Below are 27,303 nucleotides of genomic sequence, written 5' to 3'. Positions count from 1 at the left end.
CACACTGAGTATGTGACAGGTGTTACGTAGCTTACCTCTCCTTGTCCAAAGCCTCTTTGCTGTTGCTGTTGGGCATCTGAGGGGCGGGGTCTTGGAGTACATCATCAGCTGTGATCGTTTCCTGATTGATGAAGGGAAAAACAATAATCAACATCTGCGCTGTAGGTTGCACGGATCACCACCGGTGAATGATTCCATGCTGTGACAGACGGATGAGTATTAATGAGATCGTATGAACCACCAGTGTGCATGCTACACTCCTGGTGGAGAGGAGGATGGACACTTTGTACAAATGTCACAGTCACGATTTGGATGTTAATCTAATTAGTGTTGGGAGATGAAGTTTTCCTTCAGTACGAGCGGGGAAAGCTCGATTCAGAGAGACACCAGAGGGTTGAAGTCACACACAGAGCCTGCACCAAATGTAAAACTACAAACACAATCACAGATCCTCTCACTTACACGCGACACCCTGAATGCACACATGATCCCAGAGAAACACCGTCACGCACACTTATGCTGTCACACATGCGCATAAGCTGTTATGGAGAATGTTATTGGAAAATTGAAAACCGGTGAACCATTGAGAATCCCTTAAGGAGCAGCCACATGTCAGATGTTAGATCAGAACAAGGTTAAATGCTTGTTACGGTTAAAGCGCAGCCAAAGAGAGAGGGAGAGAGCAAGAGGACACACAAAACAGACGCACATCTTTGTTTTTCTCTCCCCACAGACACTGAAAGTCCTCTTGCAGGCAAACCCGTGAACCTGAAGTCATGCTCAATCAGGTTTGGTCTGCATTCACATTCCATTTAGGCGCCATCGCTTCACGAGATGAATCAATGAGAGCTGCGGAAGGCAACAGATGGATGAAAAACGGGCCTCCTGACTTCAAATTGATTCATATCCTGGAGCGATGGAGCGGCGTGTAAATGGAATTGACCTTTCATCCTCCTGTGTGGCGGTTCGGTCAGCTACTTACTCTGAGGGAGAGAGGCAGCTCCCCGTTGGCCTGGCTGGATGAGTACAAGTTGACGTACTCCCCCTCCCCGCCCTCGTCATTCGCGCTCTCGCTCTACGGAGGAGACAGGAGGGACACAAACCCAGGCGTGAGGTGGCGGAGAGGGGGCACAGAGTGAATATGTGGCCATAATAAGGAGGAGAGACAGCAGCTAGGCAAGAGTTTTGATTTGTGTACAGTGGGCGGTGTGTTTTCAAGGCGGCCACCAGGTGGCACTGGAGAGCATCATTTACAGAGGTAATAATACTTTAAAAAGCAGTGCAACATGCTCTACTGGGATTCTTTTAAGACCAGACAGCAGACAGTTTGTAGGCAGTGATAATCACAACAACAGAATGAGTCACTGTTTTATCATCTGTGCAACAGAACGGGACAACAAACGGCTATAATCTAACGCGAATCTGCCAAGGGAAAGGCTCCGGCAGCATTTTATTATCAGCCCTGCGTCCGCACATCTACGTGAGCTCACCGCTGAGGTGTGGAGAGAGTCAGTGAGAGAGGACTCAGAAGGAAGACAGACAGCCACAGAGCCCAGCGAGCCGGCCAGGGAACCGTTGGGCCCGCCCCCGCCGCCATCCAGAATGGTGGCGTTGGTCAAGGCAACCTGGTCCAAGCTCTGCGATTGGTGGAAAGAAGGAAAGCAGGAAAAAAAAAAAAAAGAGAAAGAAAATGAAATAAAAAAAGGCAGGAGTAAAGGATTAAAGAGGTGAAGACAGAGCAGCTAGAAGAAAAAGAAGCTGAGTTATAGGAAGCAGAGGTGGGAAAAGAAAAGTCACATCGTTCTCCGACACCTCCGTGAAGCGTGGACGATGAGGGGGATGAGTCTTAACATGAAAACGCACACAAGCACGGCACATCCAAGAAATACAATCATGGCACCAGATGAAACATATCCAGAGATAAGAAATAAATGTTTAACAAGACAGACAGATAAGCTAGCATCATCGCTGAGTATGTTATGTCTTCATGTGTTCTTTAGTTTTGCTCATTTTTAACATTTTAGTAAAAAGTGCGTACATTTTAGCCTTTCCTTTCAGTTACAACACATTTTGTCTTTGAGCAAATTTAATCAGACTAATTCATTGACTAAAACGACACTATATGGACAAAAGTATTTGGCCACGCCTGTTAATGATTGAGTTCAGGTGCTTCAATCAGACCTGTTGCCACAGGTGTATAAAATCATAGCCATGCCGCCTATCTGCAAACATCTGTGATCCTAAATGAGTTGTTCTGCAGAGCTCAGGGACTTTAAGTGTGGTACTGTGATGGACGCTACCTTTGCACAAAAATTCCTGGTGGAATTTAACCCCTGCTGGATATTTAACAGTCAGCTGTAAGTGATACTGTTAGAAAGTGGAAGCGTTTAGGAACAACAGCAACCCAGCCATGAAGTGGAAGAGTTCTGAACTTCCACAGGCATTAATGTAGGCACTAAAACTGTGCAGCAGGAGCTTCACGAATGGGTTTCCATGACCGAGCATCTGCATGCAAGACAGACACCAAACGTTGGATGAAGTGGTGTAAAGCAGTGGTTCTCAACTGGTGGGTCAGGACCCAAAAGTGGGTCGCGAAGCCGTTTCCAGTAGGTCATGACAAGTATCTGGGGAAAAATGGTAGTGAAAGATCTGAGAAGTACTGCAGTCCTTGGTGGCCACGCATCCATACATGTTATTTTACTGTGTTTCATCATAATAATGGGTTAATGTAAATGTTTCTCAATATTTCAACTAATTTGTCTCCTGTTCTTAAAAAAACATCTTCGCTTTTCCCATGATAATGAGTTAATTTCTCAAAATCCTTTGATATTGGAAAAAAAAATACATGTTTTCATGGGGGGGGGGTGTCTCTTTTTAACAGTCACATATTTTGTTCTATCCAATATTCAAACTGCAAAAATATTTATTGAATATACATATATATGTACATATTTTTTTCAATTTTGGGTCCTGATTTGTCAGTGAAGAAACTGGTGCGGGCTAGACCAGTTAAGAACCACTGGTGTAGAGCCCACCTACACGGGACAATGGAGCAGTGGAAACGTGTTCTGTGGAGTGGCGAATCACGCGTCTGGGTTCAGCAGATTCCGGGAGAACATCACCATGTCTGGCTGCATTGTTCCAACTGTGAAGTTTGGTGGAGGAGGGATAATGGTATGGGGCTGTTTGTCAGGGTCTGGGCTCAGCCCCTTATCTCCAGTGAAGGCCAGTCTTAACACTTCAGCATACCAAGACAGTTTGGACGATGCTATGCTTCCAACTGTGTGGCAACAGTCCGGAGAAGGCCTTTTTCTATTCCAACATGACTGTACCTCAGTCAGTACTGTACCTACAGACATGGTTTGATGAGTTTGGATGTTGAAGAGCCTGCACTGAGCCCTGATCTCAACCCCATTGAGCACCTTTGGAATGGACTGGAATGGATATTGTGAGCCAGACCTTCTTGTCCAACATCAGTGCCGGACTTTGTAAGTGCCCTATAGAATGAATGGGCATACATTCCCACAGAAACACTGCAAGAGAGGAGGCTGTTACAGCTGCAAAAGGAGGCCAACGGCATACCAAAGTACGTGTATTTGGAGACAATGTCATTTGAGTACCTGCTACGGCTGGGCAATTAATTGCAAGTTAGATTAAATCGCAATATGGCCTGCTGCACGGAAGTTGCAATATTTCTTTAACTTGAAATATGTCAAAATACCAGTTAATAAATCAATTCTTTGCTGCGGCAGAGGTTTTATGTTTACAGAAATCCTCCTCTTCATGTTTTGTGTTTGTTTTTTCTTAATCAAAATGAGTGACATAAAAATGTTAATGCCCTTAAACAAAGCAAATGACATCACATTTGCAATATGGGCAAAAAGAGTTAGCTCATTTTATCTAAAACTGATGAAGCCTAGCGTTACTTCACGAAAGTCATAACCCAGCTGCGATCAGCTGATAGCCAGCCTCACCTCCTCCACCCCAGCCGTCTCCTTTATAGCTTAAAGCTTGTTGCACCCTCATATTCAGATTCATGCTACTATGGATTAATTGCTTCTGGTCTTATTTATGGAATTATTTATTGCTTGAATTTATGAAGATTAACCTAAGAATAAAACGCATATTAAATCACAATTGCAATATTGGTGCAACGGTTAGGTGGCCCAATACTTTTGTCCATATAGCACATGACTAAATGTGTTAAGCCCAGTTCTGGAGGACTTTTTATAGACTAAACCTGAACTAACTGAGACTAGACTAAAACTATAAAGGGTGGAAATAGCTAAAACGTGACTGAGACTAAACAGGCATTCAAATCTAAAGACTAGTTTAGAAATAGCTGCTTAAATTCACATGCTGGTAAAATACTGACATGCCTAGCTGGGAAATATCATAGATTTTAATGTTCAACAGTCCCGCCCTAACATTTTAGTCTCATTTTGACTAAACTAAACATACTTTTCATCAGTTTTTATCTCCAAAGATCAACTTTAGCTAGCCTTAGCTTCGTCATCTCTATGGAAAAAAGGTAGCTGATGACCTTTTTTAGTCACATTTTCAGTCAAACTGAACACTGCTGTGTGTGTTTGTGTGTGAGGAGATGCCTGTCTGCAGTGCTAACCTGTCCTAGCACGTTTCACATATCAGCCCTGTCCCAGCATACCAGCATGGAGGCACACATATACAGATCACTGATAAACACACCGAACGCATGCACGTGATCATGCACAGACACGCAGGATCCTCTGGAAACTGAGGCCCCTCGCTCTCCCCTTTTTCTAAGAAAAGACTGATACACTTTGGGAAATCCTGTCTGTATTAACAACAGAAACACCCACACAGAAAACAGGGATATACTCAAATACTAATATGAATTATTAAATATTTCTTCCCACTTATTATGCAAAGCAGCTTTCTTTCCTCTTCCTCATGCTCCCCCTCCCTGAAAAGAAAGCACCGTGCTCCAATGAGTTGAGGAATGCAAACATTCCTCTGAATCAGACAAATGGGAGACGAGGAGGTGAGTGAGGAGGTTACATCACAGTTTGGATGGAGACCGACGCCAGAGGAGGCGGAGGAGGTGAGAGGAGGAGAGGAGAGGAAGAAATTGGAGGAATGTGTTTTCCATCAGGTCCATCTGGTGCTGTATTCTGCCCGTGATCTCCTAAGGGAGATCCAGAACGTGTCTTAAGGGTGCCTCGCGCACCTTGAGGTCATCATGGGTCAACCCCTAAAAAATACTCAACAAACCGCTGGATCGCTGCAGAGGATATGCAGAGGGGTCAGGGCCTAAGTTTATGACTCAGTATTTATTTACCAGGAGTTTATTTATTAACAAGGAGAGGTGGTTTCTTATTGTAGTCCTAACATTCACTTTAAAATCTCTTTCATATTCAGATGTTTTTCTAGCACATGGAAATGACGGCCAACAAGATAAATGCCTTGAAGCTCCTGTGAAAAGTTTTTTTACTTGTTTTTTGGTTATTTGACAGACTGGAATCAGTCTTGGGGTCATTTTAGGACCTTCATGATTAGTACATGAAGGAATAAAGGAATGAGACTGTCAAGAAGGACTGTGATTCTTTCTATATAGATATTTTTAACACCTCAAACTCTGCTGTGGTGTATCTGTCCACTGATTACATTTGTACAAATTACTTTTGGGTACCATTTGATTTCAGTAATTTTACTTTCACTTAAGTTTATTTTTGGGGAATTATTGTACTTCTATAAATTTTATTAAACATCAATTATTGAGAAAGGAAACAAAAACTAAAAGTCAAAATGAGGACTTTCCAGTTCTCTGTCAAAGACTTGAAACTGGCCGGTAGTTTGGCTTTGACTGCACTACATTTCACTTAATCATAAAGGTGTGACTTCACCTGAACAACCTGGTTGGAGATCCACACAAGAAGCTGCTTAAAAATGCAGGCAAACTCCTGACCACCGTCTAAATGTCGAGTGTTACCAGTCTACTCACTGGACACTGTCAAAATTAGATGTGCGTATGTGTTTTAAAAATCATGAAGAGGACTTTATTTTTTTATCAAAAAAAAAAAAAAAAAAAAAAAAAAAAAAAAAAACAACAACACTACATTTTTGACATTATAAAGTCGTACATTTAAAAGAAAAAAAAACCTCAGCATTTTAAAGTTTAGAAAGTCTTAAATTTTGACATAAGAAACTCAAAAAGTTTAAGTTGTTAAAATTGTAAATTTACAACAGCGTAAAGTGGAAAAAGTCACAAGTTTTTTTGATTTTATAATCTCAAAAACTCCTAGCTCTATTTCACGTTCATTTATGACTTTATAAGTAAAAAAAATCTTCAAATCTTCAATTTTTTACTCATAAATCAACAACTTATTAAACTTCAGAAATCATTTTTCCTTAAATATTAACTCTTTCTCTCTCTCTTCATGAGTTTTTCTAGAGTGCCGCTAATACACCATCACAATGATGGGTAGTTTATACATACATCTTATGTTAAGAACGAGTGCATGAAGCCTGATCATGAAGCTGACTTAAACAGGATTTTACCAACTTAAAACACCACCAGAATTAAAGGGTGTTTTTTAATTCTCAAAAAGTGAACAGAAGCTGGCCCATGCTGGCAGGAAAGATTACTGTACTGTCTTCTAAGAGGCCTTCCTAACAGATCATGAAACAGCTGCAGCTCATTCAAAATGCAATCACTATACTCCTGACAAAGACAAAGAAAACTGAACACATTTCACCAGTTATAAAGTCTTTGCACTTGCTCCCAGTTAATTTACAGAAGATTTTAAAGTGTTTTATTAGTTTTTAAGTTATAAACAGCAGGGGTCCAGAATTCATGTCTGACATGATGTGCAGGTCCCTCAGATCTCAGCTCATACAGCCCTGCTGAAGCAGCATTAAGCTGCTGTGCTGCACGCAAATGGAACAAACTGCCAACAGAGATTAAATATGCCCCAAATGTTAACATTTTTAAATCCAGGATGAAAACACATGTGCCTTTAAATGAAACCTACACCTCACACCTTAAGTACATTTTATTCTCATCCACACTCTGTGATTGACTTGCCTCACCTATTAACATAATGAAGTTTAAATTCTGATATTATGATGACATTACCAAAATAAGCAGAGGGCAAAACCAGCATAGAGTTTGGAGGCCCTGCTTTGTCTTTGTGTGGTTGTTAAATCAACACAAAGCTCCTCAAAGGAACTTAAAGTGTGGGTGATATCAGCTCAGCAGGTAAACTTAATGTTTTAATTTGTTATTGAGATTTTGAATTGGTTCTGATCAGCTTAAACCGAGGGATTATTATAATTACTAATCTGTTTGATCAACACTGACAAGTACAAAGCAGCTTTAAATGTCTTATTTTAAGCACTTCATCCTCATAATCCTTTCACAAATTAAGACAATACACTTTTCATAGTCCTGGAACAAACTCTGAGTTATCTGAACTGCTGAATGGTTCTGTTACATCATCAAGACGGGATTTGACTTTGAGAAAGTTTGGCAAAGAGAAGCATTTGCCTGGGATTTATTTCTCTGAGTGACTCAAATTTCTTTATCCAGAGCATTTATTACAGGTAGATTATTAAGGACTCGCTGTTTTCTCTGAGACCTCAAGGGAACGTAGATTTATTCTAAGAACTTTGAAGTAGGGAAACTGTTATTTTTTCATACTTGACCAACGTAATAAGTGTAAATTGTCTGGCCTCACTGGTTTTAAATATCAAGATGGGCAACTTTGGTTACAAAGGGGGACACATTCATTTTCTCTCACTGCTAAAGAGTTGAAGTTGAAGGACACTTTTCCAGTTGTTCGACAGTCTCTCTTTCCCACAGCAGCTGATTTACTTTCCCCTGTTTTTGAGGAGTTAACTTCTCGTAGTGCACTCCAAACACAACCCCCTCTCTCTCCCTATATCTCTGAGGTAAAAAGGAAAAAAACAGCGTCAAATAATTACCTGTCATGTGGAGAAATGCTTGAGTGCAACACAAACTAGGTTAGCCAGAGGCTGAACAGAACCACAACAGATAACTGCACACAGTCACGACCACACAAAGCACACATTAATAACAGCATATCTGATGCCTCAGCTGAAAGAAACACACAACAAAGCAACAAATTCACACTGTCAAAACAAATGCACACATGGAGGGGCGGATGTAGCAACATGAAGGACCACACAGCAACCAAAGCAGCGACCCTCAAGGGATAGAAGGCCCCATCGGAGACCTCAGAGGGGCACGAGGGGGGGGGGGCAGGGAACGCTGTATCACACATGGTGCACACACAGGTCAGGCCGACCCCTGGACCAGACCAGGACCACACAGCACCCGCAGTGACTGGAGCAGAGGAATGGAGGGAGGTGGAGGGATGGAGTTAAAGCCAGAAAGAAGGGGTCAGGAACTCACCGTGGGCGTGGCCAAAGACGCCTGGCCAATCAGGTAGGAGTTAGAAACGGACATGCTGAGGCCCAGCCCAGAGCCCGCCTCCTCCATGGCCGCTACAGACGGCTGGAGGTGGCAGGAGAGAGAGGAGGAAGAGGAGGAAGAGGGGGAGGAAGAGTGGGAGGCCTGGAGCGGAAAGGGAGGGGAAAGAAAGAAATAGAAATAATAATGAAAGAAAGAAAGAATGAATGAAATAAAGAAAGAAGGAAGAAAGAAAAGAAATAATAATGAAAGAAAGAAAGACAGAAAGAATGAAAGAAAAAAAAAGAAAAGGTAATAGGGAAGAAATCAAATAGGATATAGGAAATTAAAAGAAATAAAAAAGAAAAAGAAAAAGAAAGACATAATGAATGAGAGAAAGTATTCAAAATGAAAAAGAAAAACAACAAATAAAATAAGAAAACAAAGAAAGCAAAAATAAAAAAAGTTTAAAACAGAAAAACAGAGAAAAAGAAAGAAAAGAAAAAAAAAGGATAAAAGTTAAGAAAAACGAAAAGAAAGACAGAAAGAAAAAGGAAATAAAAAAGAACAGGACAGAAAGAAAAATAAGCAAAAAGGGAAAAAGAAGAAAAAATAAAGCAAATCCAAAATTAGAAAAAGAAAAAAATAAAGACAAAAGCAAAGAAAGAAAAGTGAAAACAAAGGATGAAATAAAGAAAACAGAAAAAATTGAATGAAAAGGGGGAAAAAAACAACAAATGAAAGAAAAAAGTACACACACAAAAAAAACAAAAACAGAGAAGAAATAAAAACAAAAGAAAACAAAGAAAAAAGGCAGAAATAAAGAAGATAATTAAAATAACGTATAAAAAGAAGGAAAAAAGGCAGAAGGAAAAAATGAGAAAAATAAAAATAAAAAAGGGGGAAGTATTGAAGAGAAAAGAAAACAGAATGTAGGAAAAGAATAGAAAAAGAGAGGAATTACATAAAAGAGCAGGAGAACCAAAGTAAAATATGAAAAGAAGAATAAAAAAAATGTAAAAGGAAAGGAAACTCAGACAAAAAGAATGAAAGAAAAAGGATCAATAAAGAAAGAAAACAAAAAAATGAACAAGAAAGAAAGAAAGACAAAGAAAATGAGATTTAAAGGAGGTAAAGAGGGGAAAATTAGGGGTGTTAAGGGAGGAGGAGAAGAAAAACGTGGACAGTTGATTAAACGAGTAAGTAAGAGTGAATTAGAGCAGATTTAATCAAAGTGGAGCAAAAAGCAGTGAAGTAAAAGTGGAGAAAAGCTGAGGAGGATTCAGAGACTTTAGACTAGGACTTAAAATAAATACAGACGACCACTGTTTACTGAAGATACTGTGATGTTTCTGTTAAAGGACTTCCTGGAAAGCCCTAATTAGTAGCGGTTCATGTGACGTGTAAAGGTTACACACACTTCTGTACACTGTGACAGCCCAATAACCTTTCTTTTAATGCCCCGAGCTTTAAGAGCTTTACAGAAACCAGGCCAACTACAGCACATTCTAAACACTGCCAATATTATCCGCTCCGTTTTTTCCCCCGTCCCCTTATCCACACTGCAGCTGAAATGACTTTTTTTTTTTTTTTTGCAAAGCCGTGTAAAGTCGCCAAAGCGTGTAAGCCTGGAACACGGGCTTATGCAGGAGGCAAACAGGCTTATTCCACTGGGCCACGAGCTCATCAAGTCCAAAACATGAGGCCAGATTAGGGTCTTGCAGTGGGAGAGGAGATGAGCGTGGTTGGACTGTACGCTCAGACAAAAGAGTGATAAAAATAAAGAGGGCTCAGAATACACAGTCGTGGTGGCAGAGAGAGGACGATGGACAAAGAAGAAGAAGACTCTCTGAGGTGGCCTGGGTGGACTATTTTCTCCTCACTGGGCTGTCATACTGTACGTTTACTGCAACTGCACCCTGGAGAAGAGTGTCGTCTGTTTACCGTCCACACATCCTCACTGTCTCAGAGCTCTAGGTCAATCTAACATGTTCAAATGTGAACGGCAAGAATATGTTTCTTTCTCTTTGTGAGAAGGCTGGAAAATCCTGGAAAACCACAGACCACGTGGTGAACACAAGCTTTTGTAGTTTTTATTTTTGTAGCTCTATTGTGGTGACACTTCAATAAAACAATCTGGAATATTTCAACCTGATTTACATTCAGCTGGATCCAATGGATCCTAGTTTCTTTCATGTGATAACTTCTACCCAAAATCTCTGCAACACAGTTCTGTTTATGGGTGAAAAGAGGGGGCGTAAGTATTTATCATGATGTCTACAGGGCCTGTAGAAAGTTTTCACCACCTTGGATGCTATATAAGAAATTAATCATGGTTAATATAATTTGGCTGTTTTTGACAAATAAATTACACATAAAAAATAGGGATGCGTGATTTTGGATTTTTGCCAATATACAATGTGCCGATACTTACAGATTCATTTTAGCTGATACCAAAATCTATTCTGATATTTAAATACCCTTTTTGGATAAAAAATGTCAGTCCTTTTGGACGCTTTAAGGATGACCAAGGAAACAATTTTTAGTCCTTAAAAAACATTTTCAAGTTTAAAGAATGAGGATAAATAAAGAAAAAGACCTCACCCGACATACGTCTGGTTCAGACTAAAACTCCACTGATTTATTATTGTATATGGGCAAAATTTACAGTCGATATATGCTGAAATACACAGGCAAAATATTGGATGTAAATATCTGCAGAAATTTTGATATCTGTTGATATCAATACCAGACCGATAATACTGTGCATCCCTAAAAAAAAACATTCTAATGTCAAAGTGAAAACAGAGAAGCTGTTGAGAAGCATCCCCACAGCATGATGCTGCCACCACTGTGCTTCCCAGTGGGGATGTGCAGTGTCTGTCGAGTCTTTCCCACCTCAGCTGCTGAAGCCTGGAACTCCTTCAGAGTAGTCATAGGTGTCTTGGTGGCCTCTCTCACTAGTCTCCTTCTTGCACGCTCACTCAGTTTGTGAGGTTGGTCTGATCTAGGCAGATTTACACATGTGCCATATTCCTTCATTTCTTGGTGATGGATTTAACTAACTCTGGGGGGCGTTCAGTGCTTTGGAAATGTTTTTGTATCCATCCCCTGACTTCTACTTTTCAATAACCTTTTATCTGAGTTGCTTGGAGTGTTCTTTTGTCTTCATGGTGTAATGGTAGCCAGGAATACTGATTAACCAGTGACTGGACCTTCCAGACACAGGTGTCCTTCAGACATTCACTTCTCTCAGGTGATCCTCAATTCACTAAATGTGAGACTACTAGCACCACCTCTGGACCTCTGTTGAATTAGGTCAGTCACTTTAAAGGGGGTGAATATTTATACAGTTACTTCATACTTTACATGTTTTTATTTAATTGACATTACTTTGTAGAAATATGTTTTCACTTTGACATTAAAGGTGTTTTTGTATTTTATTTTTATTTTTTTGTAAAAAAGCGCCAAATTATATTGACCGTGATTGATTTATCAAATCAATAAAAGGATAAAACATCCAAGGGGGCGAACACTTTCTGTACAAAAGGGCTTGCAAATGGGGCATCTCACAATTCAACTGAACAATGATACCAGATACTGTGAATTCAGGGATTCTGAGGCAGTTTAAATGATCAAGATGTTATTTGTCCATTTCATTAAAAATGTAGCTTTTATCATGTTCCAAAGAAAAATGGCCAACACTTTTTTTCTTGCAACATTTGGGCAATTGGGACAGAAAATTAAATCACTGATTAAGGCTACTGGAAGCTTTTTCTTTCTTTCAACATTTTTGTTTTAATTGAGTTCGATGAACACATTATACTGAGGTAAGCAGACTACTGTATTTATTTAAAATGGACAAGAATGATTTTACTAGCTAACTTTTGGTTAATTACAGCAAGCAGAAAGGCACAATCCAGCAAACCCATTAACATTTAAACAGCTTAAATGGGTTTGCAAACATTACAAGGTCGGGAAACACTTTTTTGGTGCATACACAAAGGACTGAAATGAAACGTGCCTTAAAAATAGAATATTTTACACGTAGCATTAAATTTGTCTTATTTGCTTGGTGAATGTGCACACTTTGAAAACTATGTTCTGTCTAAATCTTCTTGTGAGACAGTGACTGAGTTACTACCACAAGAAAAAAGTCATAATAAAAAGGACATATGCTCAAGTGATTTCCAAAAATTGGACCAAGTAAGTCAGAAAGAGAATATCCTTGGAAGGAAGAAGGAATAGCCTAAGACTGTGCATCCTCTGGTTTGAAATGATCTGATTTCTCCTCTGTAGGTTTTGCCTATTTAACACTCTGAAATATTTCAACATGAAATATTTAGATCCACATTAGCAATGTTCAAGGAGAAAAAAAACATCTTTAGAAATTATTTATGAAGAGTTTAGCACTTAAAAGCTCATCTGGTTCCTCCTGTAGGCCTGTGATTGTATTACCTCCCACTAACTCACCCTTCAACTATCATCAGATTTTCACTCAAAGGCTGATAAATCTTGGCCAATGTGCTGAAGTGTTGACATCACTTTTTTTGAGAGCCTCTTGTACTTCAAACATTTTCTTCAAATTATTAAGAAGACCATGATGAGAAAAAGAAATCCTTACAGGGAGTAAAGAAAGAATGCTTTAAGTTGAAACGTCACTCCAAGACTGTATTATTTATTCTATATTGAGCTGATTTCTTTATCCAGGGTGTTCAAATTTTTTATGTAAAATTCAAACAGCTAATCACAGCATTCCCCTCCCTCTGCTATGATCCATCCTATCGAACCCCTCTCTCTCTCTCCTCTCAGACAGTTGTCTCAATTAACCCCAACGCCGGCCTGGATTGAGATAAGTGGAGTGGATCTGATGAGGGGCTGATAAAGGCCGGCCTTATCTCCCACTAACAAGCAAACACCTCTGTGTTCACACGGACAACTGCATCGCCTACAAAAAGAAGGCAAAGAGGGGAGATAGAGGCTGAGGAGGAGGGGGGACTGAATAGGTGAAAGAGATAACAAGATAGGAGGAGGCTCGAGAGAAAATTGATGAGGATCACCACTGGAATGTACTTCAGCGGCAGAGTGTAATCTGCATTCTTTCACACTCTTTTCTTCGCAGCATTAAGTGTGAATAGACCAGCACAGAGCTGGACTGATAGCTGTTTTTGCAGTGTTTAAATGGACGAATAAACCTGCTTTCATTTTAATTTATTGCTTTAAAAGAGGACTCCACAGCCTTTAAGTTTTAGTCCTAATTAAAGAAAGACGAACCCAACAGTTTCAGGAATTTAAATGACAGTTTTGCTTGCACAGTCAAACTCTGCCAGTGAATAACTCAAGCACTTCAGAATAAAGGTCCCTGTTGTGATATTCAAAAGGGTTTCTTACCAGTTGCCTTTGTTTTGGGGGCAGTGCTGGGGGCTGCAGCGGCTCATGGACTGAGTCGGTGCTGCTGAAGGAGTCGTTAAAGCGGTAGACCTCCTGGAAGCGCTTGTTGCGCTGCTCGTAGATGCTCTCGCTCTGTGGCAGCTGGTAGAAGACGGAGGGCTGCGGCTCAGAGTAGTCTTCAACGAACTGCATGTACTGGAGGACTGAAGGACGGAGAGGGATCAGGTTATAGAACATTATTTTACGGAGAGTACAGTTTTTAACCTTAGCAAAGTCAAGAATAAACTTATTTCAGCACTCTTGTCATAAACTGAACTACTTAATTACAAAATAGATGTGCAGTTTTACTCAGCAGAGAAGGCTCTGCTCAAAAGATGCTCCCTGAGTTTGTCAAGCAGCACACTAGCAGGGCTAGAAAGCCCCGTATGGATGGATAAATTTATGACAATGCATATGGAATACAATAAAATTGGTTGAAAAGCAATGAATCCATTGTAGCATGAATCTGAATATGAGAGTGCAACAAGCCGTATGCTATAAAGGAGGAGGCTGGAGTAGAGGAGGTTAAGCTTTGACGGCAACAGCAGCAGTGTGGTGCATCAGCATTAATGCAAGGTGTTAATGAGAGGTGTGAAATATTGAAATACACCAGTGCGTTGAGAGAAAGAGCTGTGATTGGCTGTGGAAGCTGGGACGGGATAATAACGATCAGCTGGCCATCAGCTGATCATGTCTAGGCAATGATCGCTAACGCTTGGCTGCTGTGAGAAACTTTGGGTTTCTTATTTTGTACCCTTTGTGAACTAAACAGTCTCTCTTGCCTATTAGCTTGTACTAATAATTTGTATAAATATGGATTTGTTCCTATTTCCTGTTTTCTTTTAACTATTAAAACTATCACTGGCTACATTTTTGTTGTGAAAAATGTAAAACAAAAAAAAAAAAAAAAGAGTCTTTTTCTGCAATGTCCAACACCTACCCTGCTGCAGTGGTTTTTGGCATTTCATTTTAAAATATATAAAAATAGTTTATCTTAATACAGACAGTTTGGTTTGGTTTTGCAGGTCCTTGAGAAGCTTTGAAATTCATTTTAGCCTTTTCATAGCCACCTAAAACTTCTCACAGGGCTTTTATGGTGTAGTTTGAGTTCTACACTCCCCTTGTTGTTTAAGTAGTATTAAATTGAGTCAAGTTCAAAAACACAATCCTTTTTATAAGATGTAACTCAAAAGCATAAAAACTTCTCACAGGAGCATTAACAGTGCAGCACAATTATTTAGTTCTACCCTCCCCTTATTTCAAAAGTGGAATCACAAGAGACAAGCCAAAAAAAGAGAAGAACCAAAGGCAGACACTTTTTGTCCCCTTGTATAACTCAAGTTCCAAAAATACACAATCCTTCGCATCCCATGATGCAACTCAACAACATCTTTCTTTAAACCCTCTCTGCTCTGTTAACACCCATGTCTGACAAATTTCACACACAAAGACGGCTTTTGGTAAAAATACTGCCTCAGGCCAAAAATGGGATCAGTCTGATGACATCATCATGATGCTATCAGTGGTTATTTCTAAGAATTGGAAAATAATGTTGAGTCAGAGGAGATATTACACAACTCCTTATACAGGATGTGGCATTAACACTTCTAAATTATGACTTGTAAATGGTTTCAAAGTCTTCCTCTACAGCAGTGATACTCAATGCGTGGCTCTTTTGTGAGGATTTGTGGCTCTTTTATGTCTAAATTTGAAATATTATTCCCCTGGAAAACTATAAGAAAGGGAAACTTTGACCTCAGAATTGTCCATTGCAATTTGTTTCCCACACTTACACAGGAGACTTTTAATTGTCAAACTTAATTGTCAACATTTATTTTTTGTCTGAATATTTCCATTACCCTTATTTGCAATTTTTTTTTATCCTTTTTGGCCACTTTAATTCTGCTTTTTGCTAACTGCATTTTTTCTCCCTCTTTGCCACCTTTTACCCATTTAAGGTGCCTCATGCATTACATGCCACTTATCCCCCACCCTTTTGCTGCTTTTTGCCAATTTTAGTTATTTTTCACTCATTTTCCGCCACCGTTATGTTGCTTTTTGCCAATTTTAGTCACTTTTTTACTCATTTTCCCCCACCAATATGCTGCTTTTTGCCAATTTTAGTCACTTTTTTTTACTCATTTTCCCTGACCTTTTTGCTCCTTTTTGACAATTTTAGTCACTGTTCACTCATTTTTTTTTCACCATGTTTTTGCTGCTTTTCTATAATTCTTGCTATCTGTAAATCATTTTTTGGTCATGTCACACCCATTTCTGCCACTACTTTTTCCACTTTTTTTTTTTTTTTTGCCATTTTTTACCTAGTAATTTTCATTTTCTGCCTATTTTACTCCTGTTCACCCATTTTTGGCCAGTTTTTTGCAGCTTTTTCACCTATTTTGCCAGCTTTAACTTATTTTTATTGCCACTTTCACCAACTTTTCACCACTTAGCTTGTGGCTCTTGGAAAAGAATTTTTAAACAATTTGGCTTTTTGGTTGAGCAGGGTTAAGTAACACCGCTCTACAGCTTCTAGCAGTAACTTTTGATTTTGGCTAGCAGTGCTAGCATGGCTAGCATTCAAATCTCTTTTGCAGGTAAACGTCCATGTTCCTGAGCTGAATATTGCCACACAACACTTCGGTTATATGCTAGTATAATCTCACACTTCCTCTGGACAACTTTATTCCTATTTTCCAGATTGAAATACTGCTAAAGCGCACAGTTCTTAAGAAATGTTACCAAGGCTTTAGCAGTTAGCAGCTGTTTGTATCCAATTAAAGAGCATTGTGGCAAATGCGGCTACTGGTGGTGGGTAGTGGAGTCTTTTACAGGGATTGTGGACCTGAAATGATACAAGTTTTAATAATTAGTTGAACTGACTCATAACTTTGATGATGACGACAAAGGGATCTGAATTTAACCCAGCTTCAATCCATGTTAACAACTATAAATCTCTTCCAGGGTCCCTGTAATAAACATGAGGTGTCCTAAGGTGCTTTTAGAGTGCAGTTTCCCTAAATGAACTAAATGAAATGCATGAATAATGGTCTTTTAATTGTGAAAAAATAAACAAATTTAAAGTCGCAAGCTTTTAAGCAAATCTATTATCAAAATTTATCAAAATAAAGCTGGTGAGATCATCCAAATACGTTTGCCCTGGAATTTGGAAGTTCTCAGGACGTCATGGGTGTTTTATTTTGAAATGAAGAGGTTAAAACCTGCCTGATGACAGACAGAATCTGGCCAATCCTTTGGCTTTGTAAGGTGTTTAAATGTTCTTATCTGATGTCTACCCTGCTGCAGAACTGCCAGACAACTTTATGCTGATGGTCTCATTTAGATTTGTTGCTGTTAAAGATGCATCAGTAATTTTTATTTTTTAACCAATTAAAAACTCCTACAGTAAATCTCCATTCTAAATTCTACATAGTCACGTGTTATTTAGCCAACAGGAAGGTCTGACTGTATAGAGTGACATAATACAGTAGCTATAGAGGAAGTGATGCAGCAGGTGTGTCAGGAAATGACCAAATGTTGCCCTCTCTGCCCCTGGAGCTGGACCCATTGTAGCACATCCTGGTATCCACTTCCTGCCTCTAATCACAGGGGAATAATTCTTTGACATGATCCATGCTTCAACAGAGCTGAGAGCATGTCTCTTCCTAAATCCACCTCTTCCCTTCCTTTATTCTTCCCTACATTAGCCTCTTTGTCCCTTCCTCTTCCCCTGTGACCTCTGCTCCAGCCATCTCATTTAAAGCTCTTCCTCATTATGTCCCTCTTTTCACTTACTGTGTCTGCTTTTCTTCTCAGGCAGCGGCGGTGGACTTGCGGGGACATCTGCGCTCTCGCTTGCGATGTACTGAGCGACGAATACGCCCCCGTTTGTCTGCGGCATGGGTGAGATGGGCGTCAGAAGGGGGAATGGAGGCGTGGGGTGCAGCTCCTCTTCAGACAGGTTGTCGTAATGGGAGGGGTAGCGCTCGTAGAGCACGCGGGAGCCTCCGTCAGGGAAGGGTGACGTCTGGGTGCTGCGTCGTTTCTTCTGCGGCAGGGCGGGGGGAGCACTGATGCGGGACAGTAAGGGGTTGGTTTGATTGGGCTGTGGGGTCCAGTACTCTGGCGGCTGCTGGGGCGGAGGAGCGCTGAAGCGGGGATGTGAGGGGAGCTGTCCGGGGACGGGGGAGGAGGACTCACTGTGAGACTCAGGTAGGGGGCTCAGGCACCCGCCCACTGGTATGGGGGGCAAGTTTTCTCCTACTGACAAGTCCTGGTGGAGAAAGTCATAGTCTGGGTCGTAGTTCTCTGTGTTGTCTGAAAAAAAGAGACAATTTGGAATTACATCCAAGAAGTAAAGTTCAAGTAATAATTAAAGCTTCCATAAGAATATTAAGTTTGTGATGATTTGGCGCCCCCTCTGGACAACAGCAAAACATCTAATCTTACCTGATTTTAACAGTTAAATATCTCCATCACCGAAAATGAGGCCATCATAAGCTTATCACTGAAGTCATTTTTAGTAATTTTAAAGAGATGAAACTCAGCTTTCACACTCTCAGTAAAAGCAGGGACTGTTTAAATTTATTTATTTGTGATGAAATGCATTCATACCGAGCGTCTCACAGCTGGTGTTCCGTGAACACTGACCGCTGTCCTGCTCCATAGAGGAAAGCTGCTCATCGGACTTGCTCAGTTTGCCCATGCTGCTGCACGGAGACAGGCGGGGGGAGTCGCCCCCATATGACTGGCTCCCACCGGAGAAACGCCTCTGAAGGAACTCCTGCTCATAGTCCTGCTGCTGCACAGAAAAAACAGACATTTAGTGCTTTTTTATTCCTGCTGTTTATTTCTTTTACCTACTGAGGTTACCTCATAGTGACTACTATTTTTTCTCTATTATCGTTCTGATCATAGTTTCTTCACACATATGCACGTTTGCAGGGTATATGCAGGAATCTTGAAGTTAATTTTAATACCTTTTTAAGACTTTTTCAAGACCTTCTCAATATTTTTCAATACCTCACCGCCACTTCAAGCTGTAACCATTTACATCAGTGATATAGCTCGCTCATGTGCTCTCAGAGACAATTTACGAACGCACCCACAATAGTCTAGTTTTTATGCACCTGTTCATCTTTGTTTTTTAATAAATTCACACACTTTTACGATATTTTTGGGACTCAAACTCTTGGACAGCTAATTCAGAAAAAATACTTTCAAAATTTAAGACTTTATAAAGTCGTGATGAAACTTTTTAATACTTTTTAAGGGTCTTAATTTTCCCAAAATTCAGTACTTCTGGAACTTGCTCCACACATCTCCATACCATCAGGCACTTCAACCCAGATGGCTCAGTTTGGCCAGGTGGCTCTCTCTTAGAAGAGTCCTGGTAGTGCCAAACATCTTCCATTTGAGAATTATGGAGGCCACTTTGCTCTAGGGAACTTTCAGTGCAACATACATTTTTTGTAGTTTTCCATAGATCTGTGCCTGACAACAATCCTGTCTCTGAGCTCTGCAGGCAGTTCCTTTGACCTCATGGCTTGGTTTTTGCTCTGATATGCTCTGTCAGCTGTGAGGTGTCTGCCTTTCCAAATCCTGTCCAATCAATTTCATTTAGCACAGGTGGACTCCAGTCAAGGTACAGAAACAGCAAGGGCGCAGAGAAATGGGAGGAACCTGAGCTAAATTTCAAGTATGGCTTGCAAAAGGTCTGAATACTTACGTAAATGTTATATTTCATTTTTAAATTTTTAATACATTTGAAAACAAATTTAAAATACTGTTTTCACATTGTCGTTATGAGGTACTGAGTGTAGATTAATGAGGATAAAAATACACATTTTTAACTGTAACATCAGGCTGCAAAGTAAAAAAAATGCAAAATGTGAAGGGGATCTGATTACTTTGTGGATGCACTGTAAGTTTAATCATAATTTTGATGCACTGATGTGTCCTGCAATTCATTATTGCAGCTGCCACAAGTGACAGCAAGTAGTTAGGTTTGGTGTAGTTCTTTTATTTTTTTTTAACTGACAAAATAGGGAGTGATACCAACATTACCAATCTACACCATTCTATTTCTTTGCACCTTTCTGTTGAGGTACCAAGCTTACCTTTCTGACCCTTAAGGTCAGAGATAGACATGCCTCTAGATTGCAATCCTGCAGACCAATCTGTTCTGTACCAAACCAGACCATGTGAAGGAAATGCACCGTTATTCTGCACCATGATGCTGTACTGTTTTACTGTTTTTCACAGTGGAAATAAAGACTTCAGTCTCAAATCCCTGACCTGTCTGTGGACGCTGCAGGGCAGACTGGAGCCACGGCTCATAGGGGCAACCACTGCGACCCGTGTAGGCGAGGGGGCAGACTGGCGCTTCTTAGGAGGGAGAGCTGGTGGAGGGCTGTTGGCAGATGCACAGAAAAAAAAGGAATCAAATAAAAGCAATGTGTTCAATCCGTGGGGCAAAATCAATACAGACTAATCAGGCAAGCAGGAAAACACAACTTTGTCAGACATGTATGCACACACAAAACCTGGTATGAATACATGAACACGTTATCATCCCTCCTGTGGAAGATGAGTGTTTCGAGTTAGCGTTATCTTAGCTTTAACATGAAGCTGTCCTGTATGTCAATCCAAAACTCTCAGTGAGTTAAAATGGGGAACACAAGGCACCATGATATGGAGGCCAGCAAAAAAAAAAACACACTGCATGGGTCAGTAACACACTCTCATGCACTGGAGTCATCTTCTGATTGGATGATGAGTTCTTCAGGGAATGCCCAGGATGATACAAATGTTGGGATAATGCAACCATGCAAGTCAAAAAAAGCACTTTCATCCAATTCAGAAGCTTTACAACGAGGGAGGGAGGTTTGGGGGGGGGGGTGTTATAATGGAGACAGATGATCCTGGGGGGCTGACATACTTCTCTTTCTGAGAGGGTCTCCTTTGGCCAGCGTCAGCACTCAACTGTGCTCTGGGAAACCAAAGATGAGACAAATCGAGAGAAACAGCAGACAGTAAGATGGGAAGAGACAGCAGCAACCAAAGAGAGCCATATTTACAGCCTAAAGTGATGAAAGTTTGAAGGAGATTTGAGGGGTTGGATCGATGGACCTGCAGCTGAAAAAAACATTTAACTATATCAGAAAAGAAACACATTTTTTTCTGTATTTTTAAAGTCCTATTCTGAAAAAAAAAACCAAATCTTTGCCAATGAATTTGTCTAATTTGTGGGAAAAAAAAATCTTTATTTTTTTTTTTTTTACACAGTGAAGCCCTGACAAGTCCTGAATAATTTTATTCTCTAAGTGTCTGGAAATTTTATGCCTACACTGGAATCAGAGTGTTTCCACAACTGCACAAATCTGAAAACTTCAAGAAGCAATCTCCTTGTCTTTACGCAATTGCCTCACTAAGATTTTTGTTTGTCTTCTACTGTGCTATTTTGTCGACATTTTTAATGTGATGAGCCACAAAAAGCACTGATGTTGTACCGTATGGTGGGAGCCGCTGCTTTTCAGGATGTGCATGATTTGCATGCGAACGGTTAAAGTCAGACCCCTCTCTAGTCTGCACTAGAATAACTAGTCATGCAAAGCACAGCAATTACAGCCAATGCAATAAATAAACCAATAAAATTTAAATTAAGAATAATTCTGCAACCTCCTATCAAAGGGGTCTTCAATATACAAGGATAATTAAATAAATTATGCAAAAACTTGTTTATTTCTATTGATTTACTGACAAATCATCTGATTTTCAAATCTCCCAGCTGACCTTAAACTCATCTTAACATAACCATTGCTCGTTAAGTACGCCAATTAACGTCTATCCTGCTAATTTTAACACAGACCTCAGCACTGGGTAAATTTTTTAACCGATGGGACCTACTGCAAAGTTTAGGAATGCTTTCTACAGCCCCTATGAGCAGATAAAGATGTTAGAGTCTATCTGAAATCTGAAGATACTGCAGACCTGAAGGAGCCCCCTCTCCACCTCTCCCCAGGCCTACATTTGAAGGTAAACAATTTAGGACTAATTTCATTCACAAAATCAGCGCACCAGTGTGTAATAACCAAATGTCAAGTAATGGGAAGTTCATAAAGGGCTGGTGTTTTTTTGTTGTTGTTGTTGAAAGAAGTAGGAGATGAATTTCTTTATTTTGGCTCAGTTAACTTAACAGCTGTTTAAATCCTGTATTTTCAAAAGCTTGAATGGTTGTAGATCTGCAAAAAAAACATTATTAAGGCCTATTCGCTTATAACCTCGCAGAAAGAGGCTGATAACTTCTAAACTGAGCTGGGGTTTTTCTCTCCCAACTGCAGTGATGTTCATTTTTGTGCGGTGCGTTTCAAATTTTTTAACTGATCCCATGGACGTGCTGTCAGCGACGCACCTGCTGAAAAATGTCCACACCCTATCTGTTCTTGTCTTTGTCCACTGTTTACAACGGTGGACAAAGACAACCAAGTGCTCTCAAACAGGAGACTTTTGGTTGAGAATATTCAGGCTGTTGCTGTGGTTGTGTGGTTGGCAGGATGGTGTGGGTTGCACTCCTGTTTTCATGTTCGTGTAGGAGCTTTTCTCCACATGTATTCATACTTCATACTCACATCTAACCTTGCTATGCAGATGGATTCACCCGTTTCCTTGATTCTCATTGGTGAATCCATCTTGCTAAGCTCCTGTCTGAACCATTAGGGCTTGGTTAGAAAGTGACAGGACCGATCAGCGTCAAGGGGCAGTAAATGACGCAAGCAAGCAGCTACAAGAGGCCGGTGCAATTATGGCGGAAGACATTAGCATAGATGCTGCTAAAGCGCCAGTTTTATCAGAACTTGTCGACATTTCTTCATTAAAAGAAGAACAAAGAACAGCAGTGAGTTGTTTTCCTTTCAATAACGACAAGTCGTGTACTGACATGTCTGCAGTTGCCATGGTTCTTGTTATGCAGCTCTCTATGGAGTTTACTCCTTCGTAGCGGCTACGTTGTCATGTGTTTTGTTGCTCTGATTAAGATGTGACAGACAGAACATTCATCTAATAACACTCCGAGTTTTATTTCACAGGCTCTGCCCTTTCCAAAACACCGTCTTTTAGTAGTTTACCAGATGGATGTGTGAAACAAATCCATCTGGTGTGTCGGGTTAACTCTCATCTATAACTGTTACTAAAACAGTTTAATTGAGTCAAAGAGCAATACGACTTCACTGCTATGATAAATTAATGCTGGTCTTCTTATAATAAGGTATAGTCTTTGTTATAATATCAATGATTGACGCTAGTCTATTATAATGGTCCACATCGGAGAGTGCAGTCTAGACCTGCTCTCCTTGGAAAATGTCTGAAGATAACTTTGGTTGTAAACTGGTGCTATTCAAACAATGACTGATTGATTCATTCTGTACATGTCTGAACTGTAAACTGTAAAGATTTTAGTTTTTCAGCCAAAAAATACATGAAAGGGAAAGGAAAAGTGGAAATCCCCATCACCCAAAACCAACGGCTCTTAATTCTTCATCTTAACAAACCGTTTCACTTCAAGTTCAGTTTATTTTAAAAACAATCATGATGAATAAATCGTGAACAGGCACTTCTGCTTTTGTGGTAAGCATACAAAAGGTCAAAAAGAAACTTCAGTACTTTTACTTCTGACTGGATAGAGACAAAGATAGAAAAAGGAAACCATAAACCATCAAAGAATATCTAGCCATTTTGCGCAATACTCTGTGCAATGATTCTCTATCCCCAACTCTGACCAGCCTTGTAGATTCTTTGGCGAGAATATGATGGTATGTGTTGTAGGTAAAAGCATGTAGGCTGTGATGGGCTTGTGAAAAAGAAAATTGGGAAGATTTCAGGATCTCTTCTGAAATTTTCAAGTAATTTTCAGGAGTGCATGAATGAAAACAGCCTCTAAGAAGAACCTCTTATCAACTTCACTTTGAAAAAACAAAAACTAAAAGAAAACAGCATCTTTATGTGAAATAGATGCTCAGCATCACATTGGTGCCATCCTCACCTGAGCTCCGCCATCTTTGCCTCAGGTAGGGGGGGTTTCGGAGGGGCGACATCCTCATCCTGCACATCAGGAGCAGCTTCTGCAGGAGCAGTTGCCGGAGCCGTCTTACTCGAGACCTCCTGCTCTCGATCTATCGAGGGCATCTCTGATGACACGCTACTGCACGGATAAAAAAGCTGTCTGAGTGAATGAACTACTTAGAGTGTCTGAATGAGCGGTTTGTATTCTGGGGAGCATGCGGTGTACTCACCTCTCCGCTGTGGTAGCAGGAGGGGCTGGTTTATTAGGAGTGGTGGGTGACGGCTGCTCCTGCTTCTCGATGGTCAGCTTCACCAACTCCTGTTTGAGGAAGAACACGGTCAGCAAGACGACGACTTAAGGATACAAAAAAACACCATCCAGGTGGTTTTTCTACGCACCTTTACTCCGTCCAGCACGGCTTTGATGACAATGGTGACAGAAGCCACATTCTCTTTGTCATCCAAGTCGATGCCGTCCAGCATCACCTGGTCAGCCCAGCGGATGAGGTTGGCCAGACTCTGATACACGCGGTTGTGGCAGGAAGACAGCGCCGAACTTTTCAAAGAGGTACGAGGAAAGGGATTGGATGAGTAGAAAAGGGGCAAAGCATTTCAGTGGGAGGGAAACAAAGGAGATGACAGAAAGGAGGTGAAAAGGAGAGAAGAATGTTTAACACAACAGCAAAAGGGGTTTAAAACAGACTAAGACATTAAACACATTGTATACTGGATTCACATGGACTTAGCTAGCTGTAGACGGCAAACTAGATGTGATTTTAGTGGACTAAAGGAGAACAATTAAATTGACACCTGTAGCTTCTTAGCTTCTTTAGACTTCAAGAAAACATGAAAAAAGAAACTATGCTGACCCAACGATAAATCTTTTTTTCAGAAGAAATGAGGGGAAACACAATTCAACTTTTAACAATAAATAAATGTAATTCAAAATTACACTGGATTAAAGTGTAATCAATGTCTTTCAGAACAACTCAGATTTGTACTTAAAAGATTTAATGACAAAAGCTAACTTATTTTTAAAGAAAATGTCAGGTTTAAATCTTGTGATTTAGTGTGATATGATGCTATACTGTGGATGTATGATATTGAATTGTTGCTGATTTCTGCTACGCTGATTCTTACAAATTTATTTTGGCTGATACTGATGTAAAGAGCAATATACAAACTTACATCAGACGTAAAACTCCAGTCCTTAAAACACACTAAGGGTGAACAACGAAACAAACCCCAGCCTGTTTGTCTTGCCTTACATTCAACAAACTCTGTACAGAAGGCCAATATTGACTCCTTATACAGTGCTTCTTAAAAGTATTGAACCCCTTTGGATGTTTTGCCCTTTAATTGATTTTATAAATCTATTTTCGTCAATATAATGTGGTGTTTTTGACAAGAAAAAAATTCTTCGAGGTTACAATGAAAACAGTTTTCTACAAAGTAATGTCAAATAACAAAAACTTGTAATGTAAAATAAGTGACTGCATAAATGTTCACCCCCTTTAAAGTGACTGACCTTATTCAATAGAGGTCAGATCCATTCATTGTAGTATAAAGACACATGAACCTAGAAGGTCCAGTCACCGGTAAACCAGTATTCCTGGCTACCATTACACCATGAAGACAAAAGAACACTCCAAGCAACTCGAAGAAAAGAGACTGCATACAGGAGCGTGGCAAAGAGAAAGCCACTGTTGAAGAAAACTCAGATTCAATCACGACTAGAGTTCACCAAAAGGCATGTGGGAGACTCCATGGTCAAGTGGAAGAAAGTTCTCTAGTCTGATGAGAGCAAAATGGAGCTTTTTGGCCATCAGACAAGGTGCTGTGTCTGGCAGACACCAAACACACCATCCCCACTGTGAAGCACGGTGGTGACAGCACCATGCTGTGGGCATGCTTCTCAGCAGCCGGCCCCGGAAAAGCTTGTAAAGGTATCGTGTAAAACATAGGAAAATCCTGGATGACAGTCTGCAAGAGAACTACGGATTGGAAGAAGATTTACGTTCCAGCAAGACGATGCATACCTGAGGCATACAGAGAAAGCTACACAGACTTCAAACCAATAGAGAATTTGTCCAGATGTGATTGCAGCCAAATGTGACTCTTGATTGATTTATAAAATCAATAAAAGGGTTAAACATCCAAGAGGGTAAATAGTGTTTTTAGGCACCGTATATGCTGATATTGTGCCCTCTGGGAAAAAACTGTCCTGCACAGTAGCAACCACAGAAATACAAAAGAAAATAAAGAGCAAAAACTTAAAAAATTTAAACTGCAGACTCCAGGAAGAATAGTTTTAGTTTATTCTGAAGTTAATTGGGATCACACTGCACTGTGGAATTTAAATGAGTAGACAATATAGGACATAATAACTTTCATTTGTGATATGGGCAGCTCTACAGAATGATAAATTCACTATATAATGCACTGTATATTATGTAGTGGGTGTTGTGCTGTTCTGCCTCCTTTGTTTGTTGTTCTCACACTATTAAAAAGATGTCGCCTGTCTACGTAAACCCATGTGAATCCAGCATTAGACAGGAGCTGACAATAGCACATGGAAACACGAACACATGGCACATCTATCTATTATCCCTAAACTACATATCCAAGAGGCATTTGTTGAGGAAGTGCCTGGCAGAAAATCATGTAACCACACGGGGGAGCGGGGTGTCGTTCCTGCCTGTAGTGAATGATGAGTTCAGACCTAACACTAAGGTGTGGTGCAGGCCTGTACCGACACGCTGCAGCTGATTCACAGCGCCGGAACATTCATCCACTCTGTCTTTACAGCTCAGACCTACGTTGAGCAGGAGACGGCTGCAGCTTTTGGGGGTTAGGAGGAGGATTTAAGGGAAGGAAGGGTGGAGAAGCCTGACCCAGAAATGCTGAGGAACTAAGCAGCGCTACTATAAATGTGTCTATAGATATTACATTAATACGTTAACCTTTTGGCAAATAAGCTGTGATCAAGTTAACACTGTGAGCCAAGACAGAGAGAAGGAGTTACACCCACTGTTGACCTAGTTTGTGTTGACTGAAATCACTGCAGACAATTGAACACTCACTGAGCAGTAACAAGTCAGAGTACAACTCTTCTCCCAATGTTTGTCACGCAAAGATAACTTGATGTACGGGAGCTTATTTGCCAAAACACATCTAAGCTTCTACTGTGATTTATTGAGGTTTGACTCCATTAGATTGGAGGTCAAATCCTCCAGAGGATGGCCGCTTCTCAGCCATCCATCAACAGCTTCTAAACACAGAGCTGCATGACACAAGAACCTGCCACCTCTGACCCTCCATACCTTCATCTGCACTGACAGGATGGGGAGAGGCACAAAGACAAAGACGGAGAAGTTCCAACATGTCCTGACAGTCCAAAC

The 27,303-nt window shown here is 40.4% G+C and overlaps 1 protein-coding gene across 10 annotated transcripts in view; it reads right to left on the bottom strand.

Moving 5' to 3' along the window:
- Positions 1 to 27,303, bottom strand: part of rapgef1b (Rap guanine nucleotide exchange factor (GEF) 1b) — an 87,821-nt gene that overhangs the window by 14,003 nt on the left and 46,515 nt on the right. The window contains exons 4-15 of one of the 10 annotated variants that reach the window (XM_041811282.1): positions 24,302 to 24,458; positions 24,133 to 24,221; positions 23,883 to 24,041; positions 20,784 to 20,834; positions 20,141 to 20,255; positions 18,458 to 18,644; positions 17,639 to 18,160; positions 13,805 to 14,007; positions 8,417 to 8,578; positions 1,491 to 1,637; positions 983 to 1,075; positions 36 to 121 (exon numbers count right to left, since the gene is read on the bottom strand). In XM_041811282.1, coding sequence (XP_041667216.1) covers positions 36 to 121; positions 983 to 1,075; positions 1,491 to 1,637; positions 8,417 to 8,578; positions 13,805 to 14,007; positions 17,639 to 18,160; positions 18,458 to 18,644; positions 20,141 to 20,255; positions 20,784 to 20,834; positions 23,883 to 24,041; positions 24,133 to 24,221; positions 24,302 to 24,458 — 1,971 coding nt within the window. The remainder of the gene's footprint in view (positions 1 to 35; positions 122 to 982; positions 1,076 to 1,490; positions 1,638 to 8,416; positions 8,579 to 13,804; positions 14,008 to 17,638; positions 18,161 to 18,457; positions 18,645 to 20,140; positions 20,256 to 20,783; positions 20,835 to 23,882; positions 24,042 to 24,132; positions 24,222 to 24,301; positions 24,459 to 27,303) is intronic. The other 9 variants (XM_041811284.1, XM_041811283.1, XM_041811285.1 and 6 more) reach the window with 9 other exon arrangements.

Source organism: Cheilinus undulatus, linkage group 17, assembly GCF_018320785.1.
Source record: "Cheilinus undulatus linkage group 17, ASM1832078v1, whole genome shotgun sequence".
NCBI classification, from domain to species: Eukaryota; Metazoa; Chordata; class Actinopteri; order Labriformes; family Labridae; genus Cheilinus; species Cheilinus undulatus.
Note: the sequence above shows the minus strand (reverse complement) of the source record. Positions and strands in the feature narration are given on the sequence as shown.